Source organism: Podarcis muralis, chromosome 2 (genome assembly GCF_964188315.1).
Source record: "Podarcis muralis chromosome 2, rPodMur119.hap1.1, whole genome shotgun sequence".
NCBI classification, from domain to species: domain Eukaryota; kingdom Metazoa; phylum Chordata; class Lepidosauria; order Squamata; family Lacertidae; genus Podarcis; species Podarcis muralis.
The window spans coordinates 42,484,014-42,508,497 of NC_135656.1; the positions used below are offsets into that span (position 1 = coordinate 42,484,014).

The 24,484-nt window shown below is 48.1% G+C and overlaps 1 protein-coding gene across 3 annotated transcripts in view; it reads left to right on the top strand.

Annotated features, from left to right (window-relative positions):
- The first annotated feature begins 5,350 nt into the window (after positions 1-5,350).
- The window catches only part of CAMSAP3 (calmodulin regulated spectrin associated protein family member 3), a 44,199-nt gene continuing 25,065 nt past the window's right edge, over positions 5,351-24,484 (top strand). For 2 of the 3 annotated variants that reach the window (XM_028717249.2, XM_028717251.2), the window contains exons 1-2: positions 5,351-5,677; positions 23,517-23,782. In XM_028717249.2, the coding sequence (XP_028573082.2) occupies positions 5,530-5,677; positions 23,517-23,782 (414 nt within the window). In that variant the 5' untranslated portion in view covers positions 5,351-5,529. The remainder of the gene's footprint in view (positions 5,678-23,516; positions 23,783-24,484) is intronic. The other variant, XM_028717252.2, reaches the window with a different exon arrangement.

Consider the following 24,484-nt stretch of genomic DNA (forward strand, 5'->3'; position numbering starts at 1 on the left):
TTTGCAGTTTGGAAGTGCTTTTAAGATTTGGCTTTGCTTCTACATAAATAAGTAGAATGCTTGTGCACACTTTATTCTAGTGCACCAACTTGCTATAGTTCTGTATGCTTTTGTTACATCCAGGTTAGGCTACTGTAATATGGTCAATGTGAAGCTGCCTATGAAAACCGTTCAGAAATTTCCAGCGGTGTAGAAGTCTGTTTTTGTGATTGTATCAGGATTGTACCAACAGGAATTGTCTCTCAGTTGGCATCTGGGCTGAATTCAAAGCGCTAAATCTCAAATGATTTGGGACCTCAGAAATGAAGGGCAATTGAGGTTCTACAGAGGAAGTGAAAGGTGAGATATTGTAATGGGCAAAATGTAAAATCCTTGGCCTAAGACAAAGGTGGGGAACATGAGGCCTTTCAGAGGTTGGTGGATTGCCAGCTCCTATCAGCCCCAGACAGCGCAGCTAATAGCCAAGGGAATGATGGGAGTTTTGAGTGCAGCAACATTTGAGGAGGTGGTGTCACATGTTCAATGGATTTACCCCAAATGGGAGTTATGCGATTATGGCTTAAATTTCACCTGGTGTCATGGCTGACTGATGCCAATTAAAAGTATCTCAGAAGACGAAATGTAAAGAAAAAGAGGGTACCTTTTATGATATGTGGTGGACCTGTCCCAAGATGAAAGACTTCTGGGAGAAGATTAATAATGAATTGAAAAAAATGTTGAAATATATATTTATTAAGAAACCAGAGGCCTTTCTTCTTGGAATAGTAGGTTTGGAATTGCCCAAAAAAGATGTTAGATTGTTTTTGTATGCCACAACTGCAGCTAGAATTTTGTTAGCTAAGAACTGGAAATCACTAGAAGTCCCGACAGTGAAGGAATGACAGATGAAGATGATGGACTTTTCGGACCTAGCCGACCTGACTGGAAGAGTCCGTGACCAGAAGGAGGAAGAGTACCAGGAGGAATGGATGAAATTCAAAGATTATTTAGTTAAATATGCTAAGATAACTTAATTGGAAAAACTTGCAAATATCAGACATGCTTAGGATTTAATTATGTGATGTTAGAGAATAATATGTTTAAAGTCAAAATGAAAACAAAGTAAGATGTTAAGTGATTAAGTTAATTTTATGAGAAAATTGGTTTTGGAAAACTGTTACAATGATATACTTTGAAATTCAGCCAGGGGGATTTGAGGAAGTCACTTAACAATGTTACTAAAATTGGATCAAGTACAGTTAAGATGTATGTTTGTTTGTCTGTTCAAAATTTTTGGAAAACCAATAAAAAAAATTTAGGGGAAAAAAGTACCGTATATCAGAAGACTGCTACATATGCTACATTAAATGTTTCTGTATAGGAAAGTATGACACATTATTGCTTATACTGATTGCATGTATTTCTAGGTACTGGTGGAGAAATTGGCACCAAAGGCATTAATTTAGTGTGCATGCAGCAAAATGCACATAATGGTACATGCAGATGGAATTTTATTTCCTATGTAAAAAAAAGCATAAAATTGTAAGTCATTGAAAATTTGGGGCTTACCTCCATCCACCACATCCATCATCATTAGTGCCAAGGCTCAGCCCTGGAACAAGTGAGGGAGAGGCAATATTGGTCAGTGCCTCTGAGCCTGGGTAGAGTAGTCAAATGGCCACTACTTAACCCTACACACCTGGAACTAGGAAGAAGCACATCTAAGCACGTCTGTCTAACTCTGCTGGGGACCCTGATAGACCACAACTAACTAGATGGTTTAGGGATGCACTGATACATCCAGTGCTGCTGAAATGTCCTTATAAGCAACTGCTCAGCTTATTAGAAAATGTGTGATATTCTTTTGTTGTAGCATAATGGAAGAAATTGCTATCAGAGGGTATAGTGAAAGAGCTTTGAACATGAGCATGTAACATTTTCAGGTCTGATTTACCTGCTTGAGTGTATGTGTAGATCAAAGCTTTCCAAACTGTGTGTCACGACATGTCTCTGTGTTGGCTGCAGTGTGTAGGTGTGTCGCGCAAATGCTCCCCTCACACCTCCCTGGTCTGGAAAGGGGTTAGTTCAACCTCTGGTTTGCTATTAAAACTGAATTACTGTGTCCTAAAATGATGCATGTCTAAAAAGTGTGTCACCAACATGTAAAGTTTGGAAAGCTCTGCTGTAGATAGATCTTAGCTTGTGTATTCATTATCTTGCTCCACATCACACATCTAAATAAAGGCACACCTCCTCCACTCCTTCTTCCTCTCCACTATCTTGCCTGAAGCTCAGTGGGGCTTAGCAACCCACCCTGATTATCGCAGGATAACAGTGATCAACTACTCAATGTTTAAAATGTTTTCTGAATGAGAAATGTACTTTGAGAACTACCACAATCCTTTGGGGTAGTGTTTCATTTTTGTTTGGGACTGAGGGTATGTTTTCCAGATGTCTTTATTTTATAGGACATTCCAGATGTTAGAATTCTAATGCTCCAAAGTGCAATCCATTCAACGTTCTGTGTATTACCATGGAAATGATACCCAATACCATCAGATCAGCTCTACTGGGACACAGAGAACAGACACATAGGGTCAACCCACGGAGTCTTGTTTCTTTCATTATTTGATCCTTGAATCTCTGAGTATTAACTCAGATTTTGCTCCATAGAGCTAGTTACTTTGTTAAAATTAGTATTATGAAAATATTGGATTTTAGGGGGGAAAGCCTTATTTTAAATGAAGGTCAACTGGATCTTGGCAGCACATCTGACCCTATATCTACTTAGAAATAAGCTCAAATTGCGCCAGAACTTGGATTGCATGCAGTAGAGCAACCCTCTTAGACTGAAGCCAGCTGGTTGAGAGACCACATTTAGGCCAGGGGTGAGGCATTTTGGCCTTCCAGGTGTAACTAGGCTACAACTCCCAGCATCCCTGATGGTTGGCTATGCTGGCTGGTGTTGATGGGAGTTGTGGCCCAACAATATCTAGAGGGTCACAGGTTCCCTACCACTGCCCATGCATCCTGCTTAGAGCTCCCTCTTCAAAGACACAGAAGGCTGAAACGTGAGGGCGATCTGGCTGCAATATCTGTCACCCCACTGATCACCAGGGTTGATTTGGCTGATCTGGCTGGCTAGGCGGGTGTCCCCTCCCTCTCTCACCGCTCCATGTGCTTCCCTCCTGAAGCTGCACACTCGGTGGAAGAGGATGACCATCCCAGATAGAAGGAGTGTTCTTCGGTCAAGCGTACAGTATACAATAGCTGTGCTCCAAACAAGACCATGTCCCCTTTTGAGATGAATCTACTATTAAGAGCTAAAGAGCTGAACTAGACCAGAGCAAGGGTCCGTCTAGCCCAGTATCCTGTTTCCAACAGTGGCCAGTCAGCCAGATGCTTCTAGGAAGCAGGGCAATCAAGTTAGTGGTTCTTCTTCACTGTTTGCTTTCCTTGCACCTAACACTAAGAGGCATATTGTGCCTGAAGGTCGAGGTTCAATTTAGGTGGCAGAGCTATCAGCTGGTTTTAGGCTAATCCTTCTCCACGAGTTGGTCTACTCCTTTTCCAAAGTCAGATGACTTTGTGCCAGACAAGTTCTGATGGTAGCAGATTCCATGTGTAGAATCAGGATTGCCACCAACTCCCTATAAATCCTGGGGTAGACTGGGTGATTTCATTGGTGGGAAAATAGGAACTAAACCCAGCCATGTCCCACTCACCCTTAAAAAAATGTTTCTTCTGTTCAAGCAACCTCAGTCAGGAGAAATCTAAATGGGGCACAGAGAGGATGAGGGGTCTGCTCCTTTTTTTGCATAGCTGTCAACTTTCAGATTTGAAAATAAGGGATCAGCAGCCTCGAAAATAAGGGATCAGCAGCCTCACCTGTCCCGGGGACAGTCTACAGGATATCTAATAATCCGGGATAGCAGCGGGAAACGGCGCTGGAATAAGGGAATATCCCGCAAAAAAAGGGAAGGTTGACAGCTATGTTTTTTGGGTATGCTGTGCTTTACATCTCCTCCCTCTTCAGAGGAATCTGTAAGATACAGACAGAGTCCTGCAGTCAGCATCATGTCTGGCTGCAACCAAAAGCAGTGGCCTGCCACCAGGAGAACATTCATGCTGAATCAGGCCGAGGGCTCATTTAGTATAGCGTCCCATTGTCATTGTGGCCAGCCAGGTTCCTGTGGCAAACCATTGCAAGAACATGAAGCATATCAGCACTCTCTCCACTTTTTTAAAAAAGTTTTTATTAAAGGTTTTCTTGGGTTACAAAAGTATTTACAGAGTCTCTGTTTTCCATTCATAGAATCTTTTCTACAGATCAATTATATTTGATGTGAGACACTAATGTTGTAGACACTCTTCCCCATTTGTGATCACCAACAAATGGTATTCTGAGGCATCCTGCCTGACAGAGGAGGGAGGACATTCTAGTGAGTCGCCATTAGTAGCGTTACCCTCAATGAATTTCTAGTGTGCCTTTAAAGCCATCTTTGGGGAGTCAATTCTTAAAAAATTATTTATCTGAATCTACTCCCAGTTTCATTGGGTACCCCAAGTTCTAGTCTTAGAGAAAGAAAAAAATATTTCCTCCATTTATAATTTTATACACTTTTATCATTTCCCCCTTCTTCTAAACCACAACACTCCAAAACGTTTAGCCTTTCCTTGGAGTGAATGTGCTCCAACCCACTTGGGTGAACCTTCTATAAAATTATTATTTTAACAACATCCTTGTTGGGAAGGGCGGGAGAGAATCAGAACTGGGCTTAAAGTTAATTCCGGGCAGCGGACAGCAAGAAGAACGCAGAGCCGGACACGCACCACGTACTACTTGAATAAATGAGAATTTGCGGGAAGGGGCCAGCGTGGGAGGCCACCTCACTTTCCCCGCGCCCCGTGGGAGGGTCATGCCTGCCTCCCAACATGGTGGAGGTGTGCATGGGAAGGCGGGCGCGCGCGCGCTCTCTCTTGCTCCAGCCCAGGCTGCGGCTCCTTTGTGTCTCTCCCTCTCCCGGAGAAAAGGGCTGGGGCGCTAGGCAAAGAGGAAGCGTTATGCCAGGAGGAAAGGGTTGGGGGGAGAGAGGGAGGGAGCAGGAGGAATCCCAGCCTCCTCTTTGCCGCGTGTGTTTGTAAGTAAGATCAATGGAGCTGCAGGCTCCCCCCACCAGCGCCAGGCGGCCTGCTTACTGCAAGGCGCGCACGCGCCCCACCCACCCGGGGCTGCAGCTCCATTCTACCCAACCCTCTTACACCGCCTCCTCCCCCCCCCCCCCCACCGCGCACCCGGGGCAATTACCTGTCTGCAAGCCCCGCCCCCGCGCTGATTGAAGGCCCGGATCACGTGGGGGAGGGAAGAGGAGCAGCAGGAGGAGGAGAACGCCGGGGCGGGCGCTCGCACCTGGAGCTGGAGGGGAGGGAAAACCGGACGGGGATGCGCTCGGCTGGGGCCGCCGCTACCGCCACCAGCTCGTTTTGCGCCGCCGCTGCCGCCGCCGCCGCAGCAGGCCGAACCCAGCTCCTGCGCCCGGTGGAGGGGCCATGGTGGCTGCTGCCCCTGCTGCAGCCGCGGCCATGAGGAAAAGCTTCCTGGTGCCCGAGATCAAGCCCTTGGATCAGTATGACTTCCCTCGGGCGCGCAGCGCCGCCAGCCTGGCCTGGGTGCTCGCCAAGGGCTACGGGGGTGCAGGTACGGAGGGAGCCCCGCTCGGGGAGGGGAGCGGGGAGCCCGTCGGCGGGGTCGGGGTTTCTTTCCCTTCCTGATCTCCCTTCCGAGGAGGAGGGGCGGGATCTCCAGTGGCTGCGTGTGAGTTAAGGAGAGAGGAAGCCGTGATTCCCGTCCCCCCCCCCCCCGGGTTTGTGTTTCTTCTGCCTGCTCCTCCCCGGCTAGGATAATATGTCCGCCTCCCCATCGCGCTCGGCTCCGTGGGATGCCCTACCTGCTATAGCACCCGGGGAGGGATGGGATGGGGTGGGCTGCCTTGGCAACCAGCCCTGCTGCTTCCATCCCACCCTTTCAGCGCTAACAATGGGCTCCGCTCGGTCGCCGCCTTCTCGACTAGATAGCCCGGGTGGGTCTGAGGTGGACGGGGGGGGGGGGGAAGACTTGAGTCTGCTCCTTTCTTCCTGGCGAGGGTCGCCTAATGTCTCTCCCCACGCAGGTGCCGGGCTTCCCCAGGTGTGGACGGAGCTGTGATTAGGAAAGGGGAATTGGCGTCTGGGCTGGGAAGGCGCCTTTTTTGTGGGTCGAAGTGGAGCGTGTGAGGGGAGGGGGAGGCTGCCATGATAGCGGAGGGGTGGGTAGGTGTTCTGCCATGTCTGCTGCAGCTCCTTTGCTAAGAGCAGCCCTGGGTAAACCTCAGCCCCCCCCTCCCCTTCACTAAGCTCAATTCCTCCCTGGCTTTTTGTGAACAGTGTTGGCAGCACCTGCATGACTAGCATACTGTTAGGTGAGATCAGAGCCGAAACATGCTCTTCCCTGGGGTCCAGCTGGTCTGTGGAGCCTGAGGGTGTCAGTGCCGCCCCACCCTGCTTAGTGACAGCATTCACTGGCAGAAGCCGAGAGCAGGGCGCTGCTGTTGGTGTTTACCTTTGCTAAATGGCATTATTTTGTGGCGTTAAATTCCTCCAGGGGAAGCCCTGCCAATGGGTGCCACCAGCACGGCCCCAGCTGTGGAGCTGTATTCTGAGGCTAAGCTGTGGCAGCTGGAAGGCAGGGGGGAAGAGAGAGATGGGAGGTAACTAGTGAGGCTTCTGGGCTTGTACTTGATCCTCTGGTTTTGCCATCTCAGGAAGGACTACTCAAGGACCAGTTTGCATCCTTAGCTTGGTCCTCTTCAGCTCCTTGGCAATGCTGGGCCCAGGACTGTGCTCCTTTCCTTGGCAACCCTGGGCTCTCCCCGCTGTTCCCTTTGTCTCTGCCAGGCCTGGAATTAATGTTCTGTGAGGATTTGCAGATTGGCGTTGCTTTCATGCATGATGGAGGAGGAGGAGGGGAGGGGGGAGCAGACAATCCCTAGTGGGGGATTGACCTTCTTGCTGTTGCTTCATAGAAGTGTGTGCTCTTTGTCGCTGCTCTGGTGCCCCTGCTAACCCAGATCCCTCTCCTGGCTTCGCCCTCCCTGCTGCCAAAAGGGTGGTGGGCAAGCCTGTGCGCTTTGTGTTCATTGAGAAGCCATGCTTCCTTCGCGTTGCTCCACAACTGTCCGACTTGTAAGGATTTGCAGAGTAGGGGGAAAGCGTTCTTTGGATGAAGTAGCCTAAGCACGACTTACATGGTAAGGTGGAGGTGTGGGTAAGTGAGACGGCCCTTGACAGTGGCTTCTAAAAGTATAAGGAGCTCCATGTTGCTGGCATACCTGTAGACAGGAGGCTACCAGCTAGTGTGTGACAGGCCTTCCTCATTGTGTATGGGCTGCTATGGGGAAGAGAGGAGAGGATGACAACAACGGGTGTTCCTCTGAGGCTGTTGACCTGAAAGTAACATAATAGGGTTTGAAGCCTGCTGGTCCACAGCCAGCTCCGGAGCTGGGAGCAACAGGAATGGCTTGCTAGGTTGTGTGACAATGAATAACTAGAGTCTCTCCCTCCCTCCCACAACTGAGGGCCTTTTTGCCCAGAAGCTGTTTTCTTCTTAGAGACTAAATGTACCCTGCTTCTGGGTTGAGGTGAGAACCACCATTCCGTGAAGCAACAGGAGGACAGTGAATTGCTGTGCTTGGTGGATATTGAAGTGCCTTGTGTGTGTGTTTCTGTGTGTGTATTCACAGGGGTGTATTTGGATGACCAGTTCTTCATTTGGAGTTAGTGTAAATATAGGATCTGGTCAAGCCCAAGTGAGAACAGGTTCCCCTTGTCCCTGCCCTTCCTTGTCACCCCGATGACACACCAAACAGTACACTTTAGTGGTGGAAAGGAGAGAGCCTTGTCATTTGCCTTGGATGGAGGCCAGGGTGATCAGCCTTGCTCAGCCAGTGCTGGGTTCAAAGTCTAGTGAAGTGTGTCGAGAATGTGCTTGCTAGGGTTTGCCATAGTTTTCCGAATAGAGCCTGAAAACCCCTACGGCTTGCAAGGCAAGCCTTTATGGAAAGGGCCCCTGCTTGCCTCACGTCAGAAAATGCACATGGCACTGCTAGCATCTGCTCCTGAAATAAGCTACTGGTCATGGTGGGAGTCATCATTCGGCCTCAAGCCAGGGATTTTGTGCGACTGCTATGTGATCTAAAGGCACAGTGTGGGGGCTGTAGAAAGTTAATGTGAAATGGCAAAAATATACATGGCAGTGGCTTTTTCAAGTTTTACACGACTAAATTTTAAGTAATTTCAGTATGCATTTGAAAATAAAGATCTGCAAGTGAAACTGAGTGCCAGCTTGCTTTACTAGACACACTGCTGCCTTCATTTATTTCTTCACCAATAAGTAAAAGAGCCAGATGCTTTTAATTTACTGAAAGCCAAATGAGGAAGGGACTTGGAATTCCCTCAGCCCAACCTGTAGCTACAGGGCCTGTGATCCAGTGCTACGTATTACTCAGCTGATACATCCGGCAACTGGTCCCTTTCCCATAACTGGGTCAGGAACTGGCTAACCTCTGCTAGGTGTCCTGATTGGCATTGCTGTGTTTGTTGCACACCCAAAGTAGTTGCTAGTAATTATGTGCAATGTTGTAGCACCCTGAGGTTAATTCCCTATATTACTTGTGATCTCCTTTGTGTTCGTCCACAAACTGGGGTAATCCCCACCCTCAAGGGTTTGTGGCAAAGGGTGGGGCAGGAAATGGAGGAGGAGTGGGAGTGACCAGAGTGAGGCTCACCAGCTGAGATAGGTGTACACACGCAAATGGCGCTGTGGTCTAGAGACCACTGAGCTTCTTGGGCTTGCCGATCGGAAGGTCAGCAGTTTGAATCCCTGTGTCGGGGTGAGCTCCCGTTGCTCTGTCCCAGCTTCTGCCAACCTAGCAGTTCGAAAGCATACCAGTGCAAGTAGATAAATAGGTACCGCTGTGGCGGGAAGGTAAACAGCATTTCCATGTGCTCTGGCACTTGTCATGGTCCTCCGTGCTCCAGAAGCGGTTTAGTTATGCTGGCGATATGACCCCGAAAGCTGTCTGTGGACAAACGCAGGCTCCTTTGGCCTGAAAAGTGAGATGAGCATCACACCCCATGGTCGCCTTTGACTGGACTCGACCACCCAGGGGTCCCTTACCTTACCTTTACACACCTATTGCTTGGCTAGTGGGAAGGGTCATAGCTGAGTGACAGAAGCATCTGCTTTGCATGTAAAAGATCCTGTGTTCAATCCCTGGTATATTGATGTAGGACTGGGAGAGATTGCTGCCCAAAGCTCTGGAGAGCTGCTGCCAGTCAGTGTGGAGAATACTGAGCTAGATGGACCAATGATCTGACTCAGTATAAGGCACATTTCTATGTTCCTGGTAATCCAGTTAGGAGGACTGAGCCCTGCTCTCCCATTAACCGCTGATTCAGTTTCACTTGCCGTTCTGTAGGTTAAACAGGTGTGGCTGTCTGGATATTGACTCCTGTCTCACCTTCGCCCAGTGGCAAGTTCTTCCTCTACCAAAGACACCAAGAATAAAGCAAAATCTCAACTCATGGGCAGCTTATTCTTGCATTGCTCCCTCAGCCAAACTGTACCCTGGTCTGTAGTGCAGGCATGCGAAATGAAATGTTGCCCCTTTCCCCCAAATGGCGACTTATATACAAATCAAACCCAGCTAGTTTCACCCAGTCCTGAGCCATAGCGGATGCTTTTTGCACTTTAGCAAAACTACCCGGAGTCTTCTTGAAACCACAGAATGGAAGGCCTAAAATGTGATACACAAAGCCCAGTATGGGAGAAGAAACAACATTTAAGGCAGCGGGATGGAAGATGCATGGGTACAGCACTGCTCTGTACTTCAATGTCCCAGGTACATGAATGCTTTCTGCCCCCCTAGAAAGGCACGTGAGGCTTGGATCATCTAGTTTAACTCAGTCCTTGCCTGGTGTTAGTCAGACAAGATGTTTCAGAGACCAGCCTGGGCAGCTTGCTCTGCTGTCCATTGTTCTGTAAATCCATTTTGTGGCAACTGGGACCCATGGCTATTTATCATTCCTGGTTCTGGTGAATGGTGGCTGTACCTATTCTTCGGGTGGTTCTTAATGTTTTATTCCTAGTATATGGCATTTGGGACTGCAGAGTTCAAGGCCCCGCTTGGCTTCGGGGAAATCATCATCATCATCTATCAGCCTAACAAACCTGACACAGTGAGGATAAAATGGGTGAACCCATGAACACTGCTTTGTGCTTCTTTTGGGAGGAGACACGGCTTAGAAATGCAGATAAGTAAGTGACATATAGCTGTCTTATATCAGGCACCCCCAAACTCGGCCCTCCAGCTGTTTTGGGACTACAACTCCCATCATCCCTAGCTAATAGGACCAGTGGTCAGGGATGATGGGAATTGTAGTCCCAAAACAGCTGGAGGGCCGAGTTTGGGGATGCCTGTCTTATATGAAAAAAGGACAGGATAAAAACCTTCCTTTTCCACCTGTAAAATGATTGTCTTCTTTAGCCTTTCTATATATATTATTTTGCTAGCCCTTCAAAACATTCCTCTGAATCTTGCCCTTGTGTTAGGTAATCTCTAAGTAGAACCTTTTACTACTTCTTTGTGGTTTGCTTCAGTGAGTGAAGCTATGTTTTTTAAAACAACAACACCTCATTGCCAATTCCTATTTAGTTTATGTTGATTCAAAAGTCTAAGTCCTCCTTTTGATTCTTTGCGTGCCTTGCTTGTTCCTTGATTTTGTAAAGCTGCTTTGGAGCTGCGTGCAATTACTAGAGGCCCTGGATGGGGGCGGTGCCTTGTCATCAGCATACAATATCAACCTTATTTATTTAATTTGTCACTTTTTTCACAGAGGTGACTCAAAGCAACTTAAAAAAACAATATTAAAACCAAGCATTAAAAAAACCCACCAAGAATGAAATAGGAACCGATCCAGAAAATGGTCTACTGATGTTATTTTACTGCTTGCACTTCAATTAGTCAAGGACACTCGTTTTAATCCTGCCCTCTGTGGCGTCCGAAATTCCTTTGAACTTTTGCATTATCTACAAAGTTGAACATATTACCTGTTTCTGCGAGTAATGAAAATGCTGAATAGCACTACCTCCTAGGAGATAACTCCTTTTGGACATCACACAACAACGCCTCCAGGCTCCCCCCCCCATACTTTTTAATGCCTTATTGGTTGTTCTTGTGCAGCTTGAAAGAATAAGGGTTGCTTTCCTCATGGCAGTGCCCTCTGATCCACCTGCCAAAGAATGTGTGGAACCTTCTCCTAGAGACTAACCTACCACAGAGTGACATTGATGGGGCAAGGCCATGCCTCAGTGCTAAAGCATTTGCCTTGAGCACAGAAGGCCCCAGGTTCAATTCCCAGCAAATCCAGGTAGGGCTGGGAGGGACTCCCTCCCTGAAACCCCGGAGAGCCTCTGGCAGTCTGTGGAGACAATACTGAGCCTGATCAGCCAACAGTCTGACTCAGTATAAGGAAGCTTCTTATGTTCCACATTGGTTTGGTCTTGGCAAGTCCATGTTGGTTGTTAATGATCACCTCATTTTCTTCTACATTACATATATTCATTTTTGATGAATTTGTTCTCATAACGTCTTATAGGTAGACATTGGGCCTGTAATCTCCTGGTTTCTCCTATTCTCCCTGTTAAATATAGATGTGGTAGCTATTTTTTGCTAGTCTGCTGGAACCTCACTTGTCTTGAGAGATTTCTCAAAGATGACTGTTAGCAGCTTTGAGGTTTATACTACTAGTTCGTTTAGCATTTAAGGGTGTATTTTGTTGGGAGATCGATGCAGATATTAACTAGTTCTGCCATTCCTTTCACATCTCTTTGATCCAATCTGGCAACCATGTGTGTGTGTAGGAAACTGAAGTGAAGCAAGCACTAAGGAGTTTGACTCTTCTTGTGAAAAAGGACTGAAACAGGTATGCTGTGGTCTCCTCTGGTGCCATTGGATTTCACTTGTTGACCATGAAGTTGTGTATTCATCTACTATGGAATCCTGTTCTGTGCACCATTTTACCTCATTTTGGTAGGGAATTCCTTACCATGTCAGGCTAGATTGACACAAACCGAATCCTCTGCTAAGTGCTTGCTATAGTAGCCTGAACTGGAGCCAGGTCAGTTATTGGTAGGATACCTTGTTGGTACTTCCCTGAGATCATCTGGTCCTTTCTAACTGTGCCATAGATGCTTATTGCTGATGGCCTATTTTTTCCCATTGGCCCTGCCTAGCACTGACCTGACAACATGCACAGCTGTGTATGCCCTGTAAATCCTGTGCTGAGGAACTTTGAGCCTCTGCTAGGCTTTGAACAGTAGAGAACCCAGAGATACTCTGTTTCTTACAGGTGCTCAAATCTGGCTTAGGAATTATGACTGCAGGCACATCCATATTGCCATATATCAGGGATGGGGCACCTTTTCCAGTCCAAGGCCCTCATTTCCATCTGTTGTGAGGGGGTTGTCAATGGTGGGTGAGTCTGGAGGCAACGGTGGGTGCAGGAGCACATGTAAATGTTACCTTTGTACGGCAGGCAAGCTTCCACATACAATCCTCTTTTGTCTGGACAAGGAAGAGGAGTTATTAAGGAGACACATTCCAACCAGGCAGAAGCTCTTTGTGTGTGAAGCAGTGCCAATGGGAAATCTGAGAGAGTTCTGAGGGCCAGATACAGAAGCCTGGGGGCCACATTTGACCGCCCCACCACCTGTGCAATGGGGGTGGGAAAGAGAAACAAGAGCCCAAATTAACACTTCACAACAAAGGGCTTGCCTTGGTTAACCTTTGGGATATTAGCAAAACTGTTGGTTGCTATTGAAGTAGCTGTTTTCCATTTAGAGCCTGCCTTCAGTTCTTTTCTGCAGCTTGGACCTTCACTTTTACTTCCTGTGGTACCATGTTATGCAACTCACCTTTGCTGGGATGCATAAGCCCAAGAGCCGTCACTGGAACATGGCACGCACACGTCATAAGGGGCTCTCACTCTTAACATTATGCTTTGTAGGAGCTGACCTGCTGCTTGACCTCTCTTCACTTTCAGCAGGTGCTGGCAGGCCCACCTTACTACCTGCAAATCAGCGTAACCCTGAATTTTGCCTATAATTGCCTGTGTGCATGTGCTGTCTGTGCCCCTGCTGTTGATTGCCTTGCCTGTTTGCTTAGTCTCCTTCCCGTGTCCCTTGACTTAAGCAGTCCTTTCTCTCTTGCAAGGAGTCAGAAACCACTGGTGGGAACGAGGTTCTTACGTATTTGTAGCTGTGGAGAACGTCCTTGCAGGTGGGAAGAGGTTTGAATTGTGCTTCATCATGCCTGCTAGAGTGGGGTGAAAGTTGGCTGACATTTCCCAGCAACTCCCCTTTCTTGGCTGTGCCTCCAATCTAGTTTAACCTGCTGGAGGCACCTAACATGACCATGAGCTTGACAGCCTTTGCCTCATGGCGCTTGCTGGAAAATGGGTGGGTTTGTTTCGCTACTGTGCTGATATGGTGCGAGAGCTTCTCCCAAAATGCAGCGCACACCCACTTCTGTCAAGGACCTCACTTAAGGAGTGGCATTTGGAATAGCAGTTTTTCATTTTCCGCTCTACCTCCACTCCTGGCAATCCTATAGATGTTGCTGGACTCCAGCTCCCACCAGCCCCAGTCAGATCAGGGAAGATGGGAGTTGTAGTTCAGCAACATCTGGATGGCCACAGGTCAGAGGATATTTTCCCAACCATTTCCTGTATAGTAGGATGTTTGTTCAAAGAAAGGGCTGCCAAAATGACCAGTGGGCTGGGCCAAGTCCCCAAAGAGGAAAATTTCTAACATTTGAGAGTGTTTTTTAGCTGAGGAAAGAAGCAAGTAATGTGGAACATGATAGAGGTGTTTTAACACCTTTGCATGTGTGTGTGTGTGTGTGTGTGTGAGAGAGAGAGAGAGAGAGAGAGAGAGAAGTTCTTCTCCATCTCTCGTAATATTAGAATCTGGAGCTGTCCAATGAAGCTGAATGATGGGAGATTCAGGACAGACACGGAAGTACTTCACACAGTGCATAGCTAGAACTATGAAATTTGGTCCCACAAGAGGGACTACCAATTTGGGTGGCTTTAAGAGGGGATTAGACAAATTAATGGTGGATAAGGCCTTAAATGGCTGCTCCTCACGAGGGCTTTATTATCTCCCATATTGGAAGCAGCATGCCTCCGAATATGTTGCTAGGGAGCATAAGTGGGAGGGTGGCGTTGGACACAGGTCCTGCTTGTGGGTTTCCCAGGTTGGCCGCTGTGGGGAAACAGGAAGACCCAGCAGGGCTCTTACATGAAATTGACAGCATACGGCCGTCCTGTGCCTTGATCCTGTGCAGGCCTATTGACATTGTCTTGCAGCTGGCATGCCTCTGGATTTCATAAGATTGCCCCTTAAGCTGCTGGCTGCCTCTGTGCCCCTCCCTCTTGCCTGGCTGTAACCCTGCCACAGAGCTTGAGCTGCGACCTTGGCCGTCTGAGAGGGTGGGGGAGGCGGTGGCGGCTGCCCTGCTTGTTTTTCTCTTTAATCCGGCTGCTTGGCTAAGGCTCCCATATGCAGGTTTCCCCTGCCTCAAGAATGGTTTCTGGGCTTGAGTCAAACGCCTTTGCCCCTTGAGTCCTGTATCACACTCTGCTTGTTGCCTCCTTCAGTGTACCTGTCAGTTTCTCCTTCTGATCTGTGCCCAACACCCTTCAGTCAGAGAGCCTCATGCCAATGGTGGGCAGAGCCAGAGGCAAATGTGGGTGGAGCAACAAATATAATAAAAATAAATTTTATTATTCATACCCTGCCCATGTGTACACTAGGCTGGTTTCTGCGCACTCTTACACCTTTCTCTGTCCTCCATTCAAACAGACAAGAGGCATTATCTCAGAGCTCAAGGATGCAATCTAGCCATACAAAAACCTTCAAGGAAGGTACAGAGCAGGATTGCATGGCACCCTGATAAAAGTCTTGAGGGCCAGGTAGGCGCAAAGGGCCACATTTGGCCCCTGGGCACGGGGTTCCCTTTCCTACTCTAGAATATAAACTTATCCATGAAGTTTACAGCAGGGAGAAATTACCTCCCTCACCCATCTTGCTTGTATTTGTTATTTTATTTGGAATATTTTTATTCTGCCTTTCTATCAAGAAAAGACATTAATAATTGTAATTCCCTGAAAACTTGATTCTATGTTGGGACCGAGAAATTTAGGCCCCTGTCTACAGGGACAGTAGAATGTGGGGGCAGAGTTGGCTACAGGTTTTCAGATGGTGGTCCACGAGCGCCATTGAGGTAGACCATGAAACGATTGTGAATGTCTGTACTTTGGCCTGCACATGATTTATACTTTGTTGGCAGTGGAAGGTAAGGCCATGTTGATTGGGAGTGGATAAGGTCCAATGATGTCCTGGCTTGAGGCCCATGATTTTCATTATATGGTGCTGGTGCAGTTCACTCATTTTTACCTTAAAACAACAATTGAAGGAACTCTTCTCAGTGCCTTGACCTATGGCTCATTATTTTTATGATCAGGTTCTGGTTTTGAGAATGCCAGCCCTGAAGGATGAGAAGTTTATGAAGTGGTTTGTCAAGATCCCCAACAATTTTCAAGTGGTCCATTGTGGGGCGGGGAAGAGATTGAGAACTGACTATACTTGTTGAGGAATAAATTGAGCAGGGCACAATTTTTGAAATCTCCTGCAGGTTAAAAACAAAGGGCATTATGGGGAGACGTTCTAGCCTATCTCCAGCTCTCTGCCGTGCTAATTTTCTGCCCGAAGGGTTTCTTTTTTTAATGGCAAAGCATTCAAAGATGTAAAACCTCCATATCTATTAAGGAGCACTGCCCTATTTTACCACCTTGAGACTCGACCACCTCAGTCCCTTGCTATGTATTGGTCTAGTCTGCATATCTGACTTTCAGTTCCTCTGAGACAAGTGTCCTTTTGATTAACATTACAAATACAGTGGTACCTCGGGTTAAGAACTTCAGTGTCACACTAAGGAGATTGTTCAGTCAGAGGAAGCATTTTTAATCTCTCCTCTGCTCCACTGTGCATTGTTCTGGGGGGGTTTCTCCCAATCCCTCCCGAGCCGTTTCTGGGGGTGAGGAAAAGCTCCATTATGATAGCAGGGAAACCCTTGCCTGGATTTCTGCTAGTGGGACCAGTTACCTGAATCTTGCCTCATGTTTGCCTGCTTCCTGGTGATAGCAAGTTCCATCTTTCCTCATGAGTTTTCACTACGCTGTTTCGCCCTCTTCGTAGTTTGTTCAGACCTAACCTTCCTGAGATGCAGGCTGTGCTGTTGCATCAGTGCGATCATTTCTCACCAGAGTTGCTGTATGGACCAGTGCTTTAGAGGAAGCACCCTGTGCTGGGAAGTAGAGTCTGGGTAGCAAGCCTAGAATCATAGAGTTGGAAGGGACCACAAGGCTTGATGGATAACGGCAAGGATGTGCTTTGTATGTGTGTAATGTAGCACTGATGTCATTTCAGGGCACAGTACTTACACCCTGGAGCCTGTGTTGCATGTTGGGGCCTGTTGTCAGGTGGAGGTGTGGTGCTTTGCCGGAGACAGGTTTTGCCTTCGCCCCTCTGGCTCTTGCATAGTTCCCGGGGCGCTGTTGTCACGTGTAATTGTACAAGCCCCTGCAGCTTCAGACTGCAGCCGAATAGGCTTGCTGAGGCCTATGGATGCTCTGTGGTGGGGCAGTCTGAAGCTGCTGCTGCTGCGCAAGAGGTTGGTGCAAGGCTCCTCAGTTCATTCCCATTCTGGCCTTACCTGCTGGGACTGGGGCATGATCTGAGAGGCACGTGCCAGTGACTTCTGGATGGAGTGTGGTTCCTGCAGATAATGCCCACTTCCTGTGTCCCAACAAACTGCTAAACCAGTGTTAGAATTGTCATTTGAGGCACTTCAGGGCACATTCCCATCATTAAGTCATGACTTAACATGGATTAGTAAGTGCTCAAGGTGTTTTAACCACATGAGTCTTTGCTACCTAAGGCCCAAACTGCATGCTAATTTCAAACATGTATAATGGTAGTTCAGGGACCCTTTTTGGAATAGGGGGGAAAACCCAGTTTCCGATGGAGGCTACTGAAAGCACTTGGGAGAGCCAATCCATTTTTCTCGTGGCTGTCCAAATCTTTCTCTCCACCCCACCAAGGCTTTTCCCTCTGCAGGGTTTCAGATGCAGGTGTCTGAAGGCCAAACTAGATGTGGCTTTTCAGTGCATCGTGGCATGTGGTGTTAAATATGCCAGTGGGGGATTTCTGTGGCTCAGTGGTAGGCCATAGGGTCAGCGGCAGAGCATCTTCCTTAGATGCAGAAGGTCACAGGTTCAATCCCTGACATTTCCAGGAAAAGCTGGGAGGCGCTTGCCTGGAATCCTGGACAGCCCCTGCCAGTCAAGGTGGACAATATGGGTTAGGTAGACCAGTTGTCTAACTAAGTATAAGTCGGCTTCCTATCTTTCCACAATGCAAATATTTGCTCCATAATATTTGCATTAGGACCACAGCAAGGAAAGGACTAGCTAAGCTCCCCTTCCATGTCTGGTACACAATAATTGGCAGCCCCCTCACCTGTGATGCTATTTGAATTTAAAAATGAAAAATAAACCTGCATGTTAAATACTTTGGGTCTGGTTTGGAGTTGAGTGAGCACAACATTGCTGGGAGCGCTGAGGCTGAGAGCAAGGACTGTTAGCTTCCTTTCCCAGGCTTGGGAGTTCCCACTTCTCTGAAACATGATGAGGCTCTCATTTGGAAGGTGTTCTGGTTGCACCATGGCGTGTCCCTGCTTTTCTGAAGTTTGTTTGAAGGAATCGGCACAGTGATATTTTATTAAGTTTTTGCCGGCATTTCCCCCTAAGACCTGCGGGCCCAAAGCTGATCCTAATCATATGCTGCCACTCATCTCCCATTGCAATTATGTCTCCATGATGCTTTTCTCTCTGTGTCCTTTGTGGCTACAAGCTTACCACATTGGGATGTTGCCTGGCATCATTTTTGCTGCTCATTAAAAGTGCAAAAGCTCATGCCAGGATGGCTGGGGGCAAGGGAAGAGCAGTGGCCCTGGATATAATTGCTGGAGAGCTTGTGTTGTTTGGCCTACTCTTTGTGGTTCAGATTTTTTTTTTATTAAGTCAGTGGCCTTTGTGGCACAGTAACTCCCTGTCATGAGAGCTGGGCTTATACCTTTCTAGCACCTCATTGGGTATCAGATTAATATCTTAATGTGAAGAGCAAACTAGACGTGATATTTGTTCACTTGAATGTCTGATTTTAAATCAAGAAGTAGCCAATGGTGATATTTTTTTTGGGGGGGGGGAGGGAGACTCTACCCAGATTGGGACCATGGCATGGGAGACAGAGGGGCTTTAAACCTTTGCCTCTCACTACAGTCCTCCTTGGAATTAGCAAAGAATCCCTCTCTATATCTGGTTTTTGTAAAAATCAGAAAACTCTGGTGCTTATTTTCCTCACAGTCCTTCCTTGCTTGCTACCTTCTTTCCATTGTCAATAGCAGGTGTGAGGACCTGGTTCTAGTAAGTACCCTAGTGGGGACAAAGGGTTAACATCCCCTGCCCTCCCCACCCCCACCATGGTTTCTATCCAACTTTGTTCCCTCTGCACATGCTGTTTATTTCAAATTAACAGCCACACAAATGAAAGCCAAGTGCCAAATGTCACATCTGATTTGTCCCCAGGCTGGCAAGACCCCCTTATCAAGTAGCCCCTTCATCTGTTGTGAAGTACAAAACAATAATATCCCCCTTGAGGTTGGTAAGCAGGCTCTATCTAACTTTCACCATATCTAGTCTTTCCCCTTTGTCTTTCCCTTACATCTGGTGTGGTAAAGAATTCAGATTCGAAAGATCAACCTTGGTTTGGAGCAAACTCTCCTCCCTTTGTAGCTGAGCAGGTCCATTTCTATACTCCACTCATGGAGTTTCTGACAATGGTTCTGTGCAGTGAGCAAGCTGCCATCATTTTAAGTTTCTTTGCAATGGGAAAGTGGTCGTTGCTGCCTGTCATGTGAAAAGGGGCTGATCCCTTTTCAATTCTCAACTCTGGATACTGCTGAAAAGGCATCCAGGACAGAATGTGAAGAGACAGTAAAACCTGTTGGCTTCATAATCCTTAGAGCTGCATTACTCCCCACCCCAAATATTGGGTTTGCCTGTTGTGCAGAGAAGCCGCCCATTGTGGTTGCAGATGGGGGAGGAGAGGACATGGGTCAGTACTAGCAACCATGCTAGCCCTGGGCAATAATTGATGTGGGGTGGGTGTGTTGTGTGGCAGGGACCCAGAGTATTATACATAGCCATTCATGTCTAGGCTGACCTCTTTGCACTCTTAGGTTCTGGGCTACTATATGCAGGCTCTGGTTTGTGCTTGTCCCCCTCCAACAAGAAGTTTGGTAATGATCTTAGTGTCTATGCCAATATTGGTGAGCATGTGAAAAGCTGGACCTTTTGGCAGACATTTCACAGATTGCTCAGTTGGTAGAGCACAGGACTTAATCTCAGAGCATGGTTTCGAGCCCCATGTTGGGCAAAACTGTTACCTGCTCTGTCTATATTTCTCAGTAACAACATGTGCCCCCCTCCACAAGTTCAGCTGTGCTTGGGAGGGAAGCTGTGCTATTCACAGCCTAAAAGATTTGACTAGGGACTCTTGTGTGTGTGTGTGTGTGTGTGTCCCACCACTCTCCTTATCCCTCCCAGCCAAAGTAGGCTGTTCCCAATGTTGGATGCCCTGAAGACTTGGAGGTGGGTGGGATGGGCTTTCTGCCAGGAGGGGTGGCTGGGCTTTGTTAGTTTGGGCTCTGAGCCATGGGGCGGGAAAGGAGCTGGGACTGCAGCCACAAGTCTGGTCCCGTGCAGTTGTGGCTGTGATCAGGTGCTGCTGAATCAGCTGGCGAAGCTGTTCCACCTGTTCCCCTTTGCACACTCTCGCGCTCAGGAATGTCCCGTCCCTCCCAGCCCTGCTCACTGGCAGGAGCTGACACGTAGATCTCCAGTCTCGTGGCCTCACCTCTTGAGGAAACAGCTGGTATAGCGCGTGCGTGTAAGCCTTGGCATGATCTTCCTGTCAGGAGACGCTAATATGTCTTGCTTTCCCTATACCTGCCATCCGCAGGCCAGAGTACCGCAAACCCAGTGGGAGGAAGAGAGCTTACAGTTTCTGAAGGAGGAAGGAGAAGCTTGTACCGCTGCCGTTTATTATTGAGCCTGTGGGAGGCCTGCTTCCCAGTTCCTCCAAAGGCCTGCCCCTTTCCTTTCCCAAAGCAAAAATTGGCCTGACTTCTCGCTTAACCCTTTAAATATAATTTGCCTCTTGCAATCCAGAGGCTAAACACAGGATTCCCAGCCTCCGGACACTCCACTGCCCCCTGAAATAGTGCTGTGATAACATTGCGGATCCCCTTTCTGTCGTAAGCCTGCAGAGGGTGGATGTGCCTGAGCCTGCTGATGTTAATTGTGTTGTCAGGGTAGAAATTAATACCCTCCTCTTACGGCTGGATGCCAGAGCTCTTGCAGTGGGTGCCCCCAAGCTATTTGTCTGCTCTGCACTTGCTTATTGGGGTGTGTGGTTTGCGTGCAAGTCCCCAGCGGATGCACAGCCAAGGCTGCCCCGTGAGGCTCCATCTCTGCCTTCTGTCCTGTAAGGTTTTATCTGAGATTGGGAGCACTTGCCTAGCGTTCAAGGGAATCTGGCTCCTAGCCATGCTGTTCCTTGCTTCTGCCTTTTTCCTCTTGGCATGCTAGGGGAAAGGTGCTCAAAAGAGGCAGTGCTTCTGCTGTGGAGATGAAAGTGCATGAAGGGGGAAACCCCTTGTCTCAAAATCACAAGTGTTGCCAAATCGCATCCATCTGGGGATGCTGTTCCAGTGTGTGCATGTTTTATGATGCCAGGAAACTTGTAAGGTGAGGGCAAGGATGGATTAGTCTTTCCCTAGTTGCCTCATATCTATTCCAGGGATGGACAGTCTTTTTACCCCCAGAGGCTACATGCAGTGATGGTGGGTGCTTACATACATGTACATATCACCACAGAGATATGTGCGCACATCCTCTGAAAGCAGCAATTGTGGTGGCTAGCAAGTATGATTCTTGCTTTCTTTCCCTGCTCAGAGGATAACAATCGACTCCTACCTCATAATGAGCAGCTGTGTGGTGTGCTGTGAGTAGCACAGTTTACATACTTCCACCAGTAGTAAAATTCAGCAAAATTCAATTGGCATTGGGAGTGGGTAGCTTGGGAACACACAGTGGGCTGCATGCGGCTTGCAGTTTGCTTGTGTGTGATCTAAGATGGTGACTTGTGATGCCCTCATGGCCAGCCTTGGCCATCAGGAATGTTTGTTATCTTCTCTAAGCTCTTGACAGCACTAAGGAAAAGGCTTTGGGAAGAGCGGACTTGTCCAAGTTCCTGGGACTTTATTTTATTTTTCAGAAGCTATTGAGGAATAAATTAGGGAAAGTATATTAACAGGCAACGAATCTGTGCAGTATGTTTTGGCTTTCCACATTTGGGGAGGTGACGTCATTGCCGTAAGTTTCCCCTGAACCAATGAGTAGGGCTGGAAGAGGCCATGCAGGGAAACCTTCCACTTTCTGAAATCGGCATGTCCACCTGGCCATAGGAAGGGAACAAGGGTGCAAGAACCTTCAACCAGCCCACCCTCCAGGTATGCCAAGGCAAGTGTGGGGAAGCTGTGCCCATCCCCAGACATTGCTGGACTGCATCCTTGACCTATGGATATGCTGCCTGGGGCTGATGGACATTGGGAGCCCAGCAGTGTTTGTAGGCCAGAGGTCCCCCCTTCCCACTTCAGAGCCCAACTACTTGGAGCACTCTCATGTGCTGTGAGTAAATCAAAATGAGGGGCAGCTTCCTTTCCACTGTAAGTCCTTTACCCAAGGGACCAGGAGCATGCCAGGCACTGCAGCCAGCCCTCACTTACCCCTCATTTGCCATGATTACCCAGAGGTTTTCTGCCCTAGATTCCTAGCTGCTGGTGATATCATCATAAATCTGTGACCAAGGGACTGGTTAAGTGGGTGGGCCAAACAGCAATGTTGGTGGGCCCTGGTATGATGCTTTGGGCCTGGTAGCTGCTTGAGCATGGGTAAGCAAACTAAGGCCCAGGGGCCCAATCGCCTTCTAAATCCGGCCCATGGACAGTCTGGGAATCAGCGTGTTTTTACATGAGTAGAATGTGTCTTTTTATTTAAAATGCATCTCTGAGTTATTTGTGGGACCTGCCTGGTGTTTTTACATGGGTAGAATGTGTGCTGTTATTTAAAATGCATCTCTGGGTTATTTGTGGGGCATAGGAATTTGTTCATTTTTCCCCCCTTCAAAATATAGTCCGGTCCCCCACAAGGTCTGAGGGACAGTGGATCGGCCTCCTGCTGAAAAAGTTTGCTGACTCCTGTGCTGCTTGAGGATGCTGGGTGCTGCTTCTGGCCCTGGTCCTGAACGGTGGGATTCACCCTGATGCAGCCTTGAGCCACTGCATGTGCCTCTAACTCAGTGGTTCTCAGCCTGTGGGTCTCCAGATGTTGTTGGACTACAACTCCCACCATCCCTGAGCTCTGGCCTCGCTAGCTAGGGGTGATGGGAGTTGTAGTTCAACAACATCTGGGGACCCACAGCTTGAGAAAGGCTGCTCTAACTTGTCTGATCCCCCCCCCCCCACCCAGACTGAGAGGAGTAAAAGAGACAACCTATATCATTAAGAATCACCTGCTGACCTTGAGTTGGAAGGCTTTTCAGGATCCCCTGCCTGTTGTGTGCCTGGGCTTGAGCCCACCTCCATCTGTGGAACTATTTCCCCTCTTTAACACTGGAGACAGGCCTGTGGGGACAGGGGAGAGAGACAGCAAAAGGCCCTGGAGGGGGACAATGTCATTATATCTGCAGCACCTCCTCTCTTGGTATAATTTTTCATTGCATTTCTACCCCATTCTTTATTAGGGGAAGACAGGGGACAACGTACATAGGATATCTTTTTCTCACAACAGTTCCTGTGGGATAAAATAGTCAAGGCTTCCCTAACCTGGTGCCCCCCAGAACTGCAACTCCCATAATTACTGTCCATTGACCATACTAGCTGTGACTGATGGGAGTTGTAGTCCAACAACTTTTGGAGGGCACCAGATCAATGGGGAGATGCAGATCTGGTGTCTGAGCTTCAGGGTGGATTGAGGATTTATACCTGAATTTATTGCACCAAAATTCACTATCTTAGCCACTTCAGCTCACTGACTTGGGGCAGATAGTGGTGACAGAAAACTAATAGGGGTACTGAGGATCAGGAGGCTCTGGGGGTTGGTGTGCAAAAGATACCTTGAGGCAGATGGGATATTTTAGAGAGACTTGCTGAGTGCAAGGAATAATGTTATTGTTTCTCTCTCTCTGTGTACAGAGCACATCCCTGCTGAGCTACGCGAACCCTTCTATACAGACCAGTATGAACAGGAGCACATGAAGCCTCCTCTCATCCGCTTGTTGCATTCGTCTGACATCTACTGCCGGGCCTGGCGCCGGGCCCTGCCATCGGGCGCTGATGGCGCCCCTTCCCCCAAGGACAATGCTGCCTTGCTCCAGCTTCTGGCCCATCGTGGCTTGGTGCCCACCTTCCAAGACAAGCCCATCAAGGACACAGATCTGCACCACAAACCAATCAGACTGGTAAGTCCACAAGCTTGGTATGTTCCCAGGGGTAAACATTTTGACTTGGTGCTCTTGCAGAAGGAGGGGGGCGTGTACTGTTTGTTCAAACTGGAGTGGGTGTTGGTGTTGGTTGCTGGAGAATGGAAGGAAATTATTTGCCCTCCAACTCTTAGCTGAAACCAGGAACAGAGCTAGGGAACTCCAGAATGAACGTGGTAGGATTGTGTCTTCTAAATTTCAGTGGGGTGCTACGATGCAGGGGTGGCTAACTTGCGGTTCTTCAGTTGTTGTTGGCCTCCATCTCACATCGGCCCCTGCTAGCATGTCCGGCAAGGTATGGACAATTGCAGGCTGTGCTGACGTGAGTTGGAGGACCTGCTCTTTGAGGATTCAGGAGCAGAGCTAAGTTCATCATGTTCATTTCCCCACTGTACTGCAACAGTGTGGTGGCAGAGGCCGTGCTTGTGGTAGGCTATCCAGGATATCCACAACTTGCACACGTTTAACTTGTGTGCATTCAGCTTTATGCACTTGGCAAAAAATAAAAAAAGAGATGAAAAGGGAGCAGACGTCCAGGAAAAACGGCTTTGGCAATCCCATCCACCATTGTACCCAAGGTGTTTTGACGATACACGATTTTGGCTTTAGGCATGATCCCCGGAATGTAACTCCCACATAAGCATTAAAAATTAGTCTATATTAGTTAACCACAATGTGAAG